The sequence below is a fragment of the Cucurbita moschata genome, unplaced genomic scaffold, assembly GCF_002738365.1.
Source record: "Cucurbita moschata cultivar Rifu unplaced genomic scaffold, Cmos_1.0 Cmo_Scf00017, whole genome shotgun sequence".
Lineage (NCBI taxonomy): Eukaryota > Viridiplantae > Streptophyta > Magnoliopsida > Cucurbitales > Cucurbitaceae > Cucurbita > Cucurbita moschata.
Genome location: NW_019268533.1, coordinates 4,465,032 through 4,474,108, shown reverse-complemented (window position 1 = coordinate 4,474,108; position 9,077 = coordinate 4,465,032). Strand labels below are relative to the sequence as shown.

Here is a 9,077-nt window from a genome sequence, read left to right as displayed (position 1 = left end):
GAATGATTAGTTGAAAAAAAAAAAAAAAAAAAAAAAAAAGGCAAGATGAACATGGTAAAACAATTTGAAACTAATAGCAGTTCATGTTATCAAATTACGAACAAAATTCATGTGCAAAGAAAAGACTCTACGAACAAACTAATATGTTAAAAGCATATCCCTAACAGCTATGAACATAATAATATAAAGAAGCCATTTTACCTGATTCAGTAACACTGAATCACATTCTCCAAAATTCCAGTTCCCTTATTAGCAATTTATGATCACAAGATTATGCACAAAATGAATGTAGCAGTTTGCCTCAAAATGTTTCCGTTGTCCCTTGCTACTGGGAAGAGCAATTATCTTGATTGATCAAATACCCCAAGGATGTTCCCTTCGGATCTCAACCCTACAGGATGTGTGCAATATGCAGTACAGCTAGGGAAGATATAGACCAACTCTTGCCTCACTCTTCTTCCATCAAGAGATTATGGAACTTCTTCTTGGCTCACTTTGATTCCAATTTGTTTAGGACTGTCATTACATCAAAGGTATTAAAGAAAAGCTAAAGATAGAAAAAAAATAATAATAATAATAATAAATAAATAAAATAAAAGAAGCCTATTCTATACCAGCTTTTTCAATAGATGAGATAACGGGAGCATGCAATTATCAGGGGTGCGCTCTACCACGGAGCTAAATAGCCCATCATGCAGGCCTCTTGCTAGGGTCCGCTATGCCAAAAGCGAGAGAAACCCCATCCCTCCCTTCCTTTTTTCGCCCCCATGTCGCCACACGGGAGGGACATCAAGTCGCAAGTAGGTTTTTTTAACAAAGAAGGAATCCACAACGGAAGCCAAAGATACGCCTTCCGCACGGTTAAGCAGGTAAGCGAAGGCTCTCTCTCTCGCCCTATTAAATGAATTTTTTTAGGGCGGAACTCGAAGTATCATTCTCATTCCATTTTTTTCCTTCCAAAACTTTTTCTCCATTTATCTTTATTCTCTTCATTCTGATTCTAATTCCAAAATAATTTTCGTTAGCACAACTTAGAAATCGTATTCACATTTCACAATTTTCTTTTTGTTGATTTCTACTCTATTCTTCTTAATATCCCATTTCTCGCAAGTAAATAAGACCTTCAATAATTAAGTTCAGTTTCCTAAAGGCCATCCGCTATCAGATCAATCAAACCTGTGCTGGATGGTAGAAGCCCCATGTCCCATGGTAAATACATGTTTTATGGGTTCAATACAATCTTATGAGTTTCGTGGTAAACATAGAAACGGAAGAAAAGAATGATTTAGAGGATTGGATCTCATAAAGGTTAAGAATCTTATAATTACAATCTTGAGGTTTCTATTTTGGCCTCAATTATTATCAANCCCCCCCCCCCCCCCCCCCCCCCCCCCCCCCCCCCCCCACCCCCCAATCTTACGTCCTTACTCTAACTAATTGTACAATATTAATGTCATTTATTCCAAGGTTTTCTTTTTCCTTTTTGGGTAAGAAACCAAGCATCCATTAAGAAATAATGAAAGAAACCAGCCCACAAAAAAGCGAAGGGAGCCCCAAACTAACTAAAAGAAAGACATTAAAGTGGATAAGATGATAAGCAAAAAACTGAAGTAATAAATTGAAATGGTAGAGAGGAAGTTACCTTATCAAAAATACAAATATTCCACATCAGGTAACTGAAATCTGAGTAATGAAGTCAAAAATCATTTTCACCGGAAGAGACCTAAGCATGCTTACTCAGTGCATCAGCAATAACACTCCAAGCTTCATTGCACAATGCTTCTGGATCACTTCCGATCACAGGCTTATGGATAAGAACTTTCACAGATCCCATATTCAAGATGCCTTCAGATCCTGCTGGCATAATGCTACCAGTTCCTACGAGTGTAATCGGTACAACAGGCACTTTCGTCTTTGCTGCAACACTGAATGCTCCTTTCTACAAATCAAACATTTTTAAAAAAATTAAAAAATAGATGCTATTTAATTAGAAAAAACTATGCATGCAAAAGGACACATGAACATAGGCTTTCTAGCCAATCATACAGTACAATTTTGCACCAAGCACTTTGAGACACAGCAAGCTTTCTAAAGAATTAAATATGGTCAACAACCGATACAAATAATTAAATAGAGAATTGCAGAGCAAGAAGACAATTAAAATAATGGAACCGTTTATTTCAATTCTCTAACTTGGGTATTATGAATGGAATTGATATTTCAAAGTCGAGTAAACCTCACTAAGTTTGTGAAAAAAGTATAGATTTCATACACATGTTTGTTTCTTCATAACCAAAAACCAACGCTACTGTCCCCCAATGCAATGTTTTGAAATATAATGTTCACTTACCTTGAAAGCACCTAATTTTCCATCTTTAGTACGTGTTCCCTCTGGAAAGAAAAATACAGATGCACCCTTCCTTATAAGCTCCATGCATCGCTTCAGACAGTCCTTCATTAAAAAAATAAAAAACTTGGAAATAATATCCAATAACATCGTTCTTAACCAAAAGGTCCCAAATTTTAAACAAATTTCATTTCAAATTTGTCTTCTAAGTAATAAACTGTGCAAAATCGAAATGGATAATCAAAGAAAGTACCAACTGGCTTCTGCTATCCATACGCTTCAAAGGAACGACACCCATCATAAACATAGCCCAACCAATAATGGGAAAGAGAAAGATTGCAGTCTTGCTAATGAACTTAAAGCTTCTGCCAAGGGTAAGAAGTGTATATATGTCAAGAAAGCTCTGATGGTTGGAAACATATACAGCAGGAGAATTTGGAGCGGGTAAATTCTCCAATCCTTCGTATTTGATCCTAAAAAATGGAGCAACAGTCAAACTTGCCCACATTTTGGCAATTGTATAATGAATTCTTCTGCGGTATCTATCCGTCAATAACACAATTGGATGCACCACCAGCATAAGCATAAAGAGAAAAATAGCAGTGATTGCAGTAGTAGCATAAAAGCACGTTCCTCTTATTTTTGAGCTCAACGGTACTTCTGCACTTTAGGCAGTTAAAAAGGAAAAAAAAAAAAAAAAGGAATTAGACATATAAGGTAACAGGTAAAAAGAAAAGGAAATGGGACAAGAAAGAAACAAAATCCATCCAAAAGAGACCTGATAATGGATAACCAACTTCATGAGTTCCCATTTTTGCAAGTTCTGACCTAACAATAATAGACCGGGGGTTTCTTTTTCCACTAAACAGGTTGTATGGATTCTCATTTGGAGTAAGATAACACGAAGAGACACCAACACATTTTCTGATGACGGATGAGTAGCAATAATGTTGAGCTGTAGATGAAGAGAAACGTCAAAGCCTAAGAACAAGATTTATGAAGCATTTCATTAAAATGTGTCAAAATAACATGCTTCTGCAGCTGAGGCAAAAAGAAGTGGCTCTTTCCTTAAACAAAAATTCATGCCAATGAATTATGATTCAAATATATCCAGAGTGTATTAAAACCCGGTGATATCCTGATGACAGTCAAGAAGTATAGAATCTCTTGCATGGTTGAAGAATTAGCAGGTGATCAAAATAAAACCTAAAAAATTGCAAATAGAATAAAAATAAATGAGCAACAATTTTTGCTCCCGTTTCTTTATCAACATGTCATCTCCTGACTTAATCATTAACTAGCCATGAAAAATTTGCACAAGGTCTAACACATTGCACTTCAGATGTAAGCACACTATATGCACAAATTTTGTTTTATAATCTCTACTTGTGTTATCTAGTCTAGGATGAAAAACCATTATACTTGGTGATGAAATGGTGGAGCGTGAATCAATTTACAATATTAGTTACAAATTTCTGTTGGCCTAGGCCAGCTACATGCTGCTAAAAGACCATTGCAAACAAGAAGGTAGCGGAAACTATCGAGAACTCAAAAAATATTCGGTTATAAAAGTTATTTGAGAGAATAAATTAACAAGTCTAAGATTTCTAAGCAAGAAATAACTTACCAGCTTTTCTCAAATTTGCTTGTTCATGGAGAGAGGAGCTATATTGAAGACCCCTAAACGCATTCATCTGCAGTTAAAATGGTAATTAACATTCTCATTAATCAAAATAAGTGAGTACTAAAGATGAAAAGCAACACAATGGAGCATCTCTCTCCTACCCCCTCTCTCTTCTCCATCCCATTCTTGTGACCTTCTTGCCCCTTCACCTTGACCCTTCACCATGCTTCTACAATCACCCTCTCCCTCTAAAACGGTTGCTACCATCCGTGCAGCCAAATGTACTATGGAGTGAGCATAGTTTGTGACAAAGTAATGATATAATTAAATTTAACATAACCCATCAGCTAAGACTTTTGAGTTTGGGCTGATTGGTGATTTAACATGATATGATTGCAAGAGATTCTATGTTCGAACCCTGTATAATGTCATTTCCTCCCAATTCACACACACACACACACATATTCTATTACAAATTATAATAAACTAGTTTTCTTTGTCTTACAATTACACTTCCATGACTTTCTACAAATGGGTCATTATTTGATTTCAGCTCATTATACTTTATTTTGGCTAATAAACCCAAAGTTCATGAAATTGGGGTCAAAACAATGAAGTTTGGGGCTTCTTATAAATATATTACTTATATATTATAACATTTAAGGTTTTGAGACTATGGTTAAGGATTAGGTTGAAGCTTTTTGTGTTTTGTTGATTATTTAGAAATTATGTTGGTAGAACATTATATTATATTTTTGTTTGTAAACATTATATTATATTTTTGTTTGTAAACATTATATTAGATTTTTGTTTGTAAACATTTTTTTAACAAAAATTATATTGTAAAATGAAAATTATGTATTAAAAACTTTCTTCGGAAGAATCATCATTTAGAAATATAATAGAAAAATGGAGAAAAATTTCCCGTGGGGCACCTAATCCATGCACATTTCCCATGGAGAATCTCCACTCTGATCCCATAAAAATAAATGGAGAATTTCACGGGAATGGAGAATAAAATAGGGGGTGGGGATGGAGATGAAAAGGCTTCCCCACCCCCGCCCCCATGGACATCTCTAAAACCATTAACAGAGAATCTCTTTAAGAAAAACTATGCAAGTGAAGAAATGCTTTGTTTAATAAAAGAGGGAAAGTAATCCATTCAAATGCAGTTTTTTCTAGTATTCCAATTTACTACCTTCATATCTTTAAACGTCTTTCAAAGACGACCAAAATATTGAAGAAGCTTAACATTGTAGAAAGGATCTAGAAATGAAGATGGTCGTAACCTTGTAAACTGGGCAATAAATTTTTAGCCATTCATGTAAAACAGGTCTTGATAAAGGTGGCCTCAAACACAGAAAACTTTCCCCTACTTCATATTTTTTGTTATCACAAGTATTCAAATTAGCTTAAATAAGATCAACAAAATAATTATACAACTCATTGGTAATCGAAGCCCATAGAGAAGTGTTAGATCTAGCCAAGTGTCAATCCTCTTCTCAAGATCTCTCAATCTTTCCAAATTCCTACTATTCCTTTCAAGTCATACTAAAAAGAAGGCCCTCAAAGGATCTACCCCTTATATTACACAAGGGCAGACCACGTGCCTCACTCAACTACATGCCAAGCAAGCCCAACTCTGAAGATACCATAGCAAATCAAACAAGCAAACTAACATCCTCAAACAATACGAACTAGAATGTCAACGGCATTCCTACACCATAGTGGGCATAACAAAAAAGTAGAATGCCTCTAATACGATCCAATAATTAACCCTCACAGGTAAAACCTGTCATGGGGACTTTCAGCTACCAAAGCAAGAAAAAAGGGATCTACGGGAAGAGGATCACGCAAGGGAAGAAAAAGAATTTACAAGAAAAAACCCACGGAGGATTGCTCGTCCTGGACCAACAAAAAAAAATCCCCTGGCAAAGAGAGAAGAGTGGAGACCTCTAGTATCTCCCTATCCAACAAGGAATATTGAAAGCCAAGAAAGGTTTGAGGAAAAATTACCAAAGCTGGGGAAGATGGAAGCCAAAATTATATCCCATGAAGGATAACTAATACAAACGTGGGAAGAAGATACACAAAGGACTATGATCCAGCCAATTATCCTCCCAAAAGTATTCACACTATTCCCAATAAAGCGGCATTAAGCTTATCCAACAAGGCCTTCTTACACAGTCTCACATTACTTATCCTCCCTGGTCCCACTGGCATCGACACTATTTTCCTAATAAACCAAATGCCAATCCCCGCCCTTGTCAACTTCTTCCCACGAAATGTCTCTCATAAACTTTTCTAGAGTTAAGCTAACTAAAACAGGGATCCTAGATATGGATAGCAAGTAAATCAGGATCCCACACGAGAAAAATTGGACGAAAAAAATGCTCTCCTTAGAGAAAAAAATGCTCTCTTCCAGGATGAAAGCCATTTTCTAATCTCTTCTGTAACAAGGCTCCACATGTCACACTTTTGGGATTAAGAGAGGAAGCCTCAAGTAAGCAAAAAAAAAAAAAAAAAAAGAAAACTATCCACCTCACAATTGATGAAAGACTAGAAAAGTCCAATCTAACATTATAGAATGATCACAGTTTATACCATTCTAGCAGGAAGATTTGCAGGATGTTAGTATCTGACATAGGTGGCCACCAAACATTTGAACTCATAACCCCATAGTGCCTTTATTTTTTAACTTTCCCCCTCATCAATAGGCCACCCAAAATCCATGCCAATTACATTTTCAATCTCCTAGCTAAACCGGGTTGAAAATTCATGATGAAAACATGTATTACGGAAGAAAATCATTACTAGTAAGTATCATTTAGCTTGTTGTGAATGGTTAGCATATCTTAAAGGCACTTTCAGTTTAAAAGGCCTTGGACATCTATTGTCAATAGTTGAAAGAAATGAAGAGTGGCTCGTAAAAAATGGTATATAATCTCTCAAGGTGATAAAATCTTCCTTTTTACGGAAGGATCATAGACTTCTTCTTAGGGTAAGAAACCAAAATTTTCATTGCAAAAAATGAAAGAATGTACAAGCGCATACAAAAAACAAGTCCACGTAAATTCATTTGGAAAGCTAAAGTCCTTAAAAAGAGAAAATTCTTCCTTCGGGCCTTTGCCCAAGACTGGTTATTTATTATGATAGAATTCAAAAATGCTTTCAAGCTTTGCTTTATTTTTCATCTGGTGGCGATGGCATCATGCCGAAAAGCTATAAGAGACCAAAACCATCTTTCTTCCCATTGCTCTTATGCAGTTATGAGTTGTAGAAATCGCTATCAACATTTGCTAGTGCTTCCCTAAGACAACCATTCAGCCCTCCTTCAATTTCTTTGTGAACAACTTAAGGCTCTCTAAATTCATTTGGTTCAACACCATCATGACTATAACTAACTAAGAAATTGAGGTTAAAAAATAATCAAAGATTTTTCTGTCAACTTGGTATTCTCTGCCAAAGGAGTTTTAAATTATGATTGTTAGTTTACAATACCAATTGGGATTTTTTTTTTTTTTTTTTCCTTATTCGTGTAAATCCCCCTGGATTTTGGGGAGATTCCTCATCTCCCGACTGCTTTATCTCTCTTTTTCTGAATAAAGTGTGTCCAGTTAAAAATTGTGCTAAACCCAAATAACACTTCATTCCGTAAAGTAACTCAAACACTCCCAAATGTTTGGGTTCAATGCTAGTAGATCCAACAGAGAAAACATATTTAGATCATGATTCTTATGTCCTTTATGGTTTAGACATTTATTTTTTATCCACATAAACGAGCAACACCAGAGCTCATCTTGCATCAGGTTAGCTACAATAAGCATTCGAGAGGACAGATCCCAACTTGATTCATGATTAAAATGTTGAGACACATATCAGGCCACCTACAATAATATTTTTCCTAACTCACCAGCTCAACAGAGTGCAGACTTAAAATCTTCCAACAGATATACACAAACAAACAAGTACAATCGAACAAAAGTGATAAACAGATTGACTAAAATGCTTACCGGCAGCAAAGAAGATGAAGCACTGTAAAGCCCAAGCTCATGGTAACCTAAAACATTTGATCCAATAGAATTGCATCGATTAGCAACACATAAACTTGCAAACAAACCGTACGTCGAAAACAAATAATAAAGAAACAGAAAATACCATAGCGATGAAGAGGAAGCGAAAAACCAGTGTGAGAAAGGGAAACGGCTTCCATGGAGAAAGCGCGAGAAAAGCTTTAGTAGAAGAATCGTATAAAAAAACAAAGCCGCTCTATTTCATTACAATTGCGTCTTAGCTTGGGGTGAGGATTAAGAAAAAGATAAACAACCAAATGATTCTAAAATCATGCGACTAAGACTGAAAGAAATTCAACCACCATAGCATAATTCAAACATAGTAGCAAACAAACACGAACACCTTATGCCCAGAAAGTAATTCAGGATGAAATGGTTTTGATTCGGATGGATGATTCAGAACAAAAAGTACGAAAACGTTGTTGACGACAAATTCAATATAGAATTGTTGATGGATGAATTGAATACCGAAAAATAGCGGATGATACAGAGGGGTAGGGCAAAAGCTTGTCTTCTTCTTTTTGCAGAAAGAACCGACGGGAGTGAGTGAGAAATATATTTACGTCGTTGTCAATGTTCTTTACCGATGTGGGATCTAGGGATGGGTTTCTTTCCTTAGATTCGATTTAATTTAAATATTTTAATAGAGTAATCCATTTTTTAAAAAAATAAAATTACTTTTAAAAATATTTAGATGGGCTCGATTTGGTTTTACTAATTTTAAACCAAATCAAAAATCGAATTGAATTTGAACCAAATCAATTCTCCGACCAAACCCAAAATTAGATTTGTTGGGTGGCTAATCTAATCCAAATCAACCCAAAAACAATATGCTTCATAAATGTATATATAAATCATAATTAATATAACGTATTCTTATATTAAATTATTTTATTTATATTATTTTATTTATATATTATAAATAATGTGTATTTAAAAAGTAAGATATATTAAGTTATTTTTTAAATATATATATAAAAAAAAACTCAAATCAAAAAAATAAAAAATAACAAATATTATAAAAAAAATTAAA

The 9,077-nt window shown here is 35.0% G+C and overlaps 1 protein-coding gene across 8 annotated transcripts; it reads right to left on the bottom strand.

Annotated features, from left to right (window-relative positions):
• Positions 1-52: 52 nt before the first annotated feature.
• LOC111455408 (1-acyl-sn-glycerol-3-phosphate acyltransferase 1, chloroplastic-like) lies at positions 53-8,587 on the bottom strand. Of its 8 annotated transcripts, none has more exons than XM_023097067.1 (9): positions 8,386-8,587; positions 8,130-8,271; positions 7,985-8,031; positions 3,975-4,041; positions 3,126-3,302; positions 2,601-3,007; positions 2,351-2,452; positions 1,738-1,939; positions 53-516 (listed from the first exon to the last, which is right to left on the bottom strand). In XM_023097067.1, exons 2-9 carry the CDS (start codon positions 8,182-8,184, stop codon positions 491-493), a joined length of 1,083 nt encoding a protein of 360 aa, XP_022952835.1. In that variant the 5' UTR covers positions 8,185-8,271; positions 8,386-8,587; the 3' UTR covers positions 53-490. The 8 variants fall into 8 exon arrangements, 7 of the variants coding, with proteins under 7 accessions (XP_022952835.1, XP_022952838.1, XP_022952841.1 ...); XM_023097070.1 differs by having other exon boundaries at positions 8,157-8,271; XM_023097073.1 differs by lacking the exon at positions 8,130-8,271 and adding an exon at positions 4,133-4,255 and having other exon boundaries at positions 8,513-8,583.
• Positions 8,588-9,077: the final 490 nt, after the last annotated feature.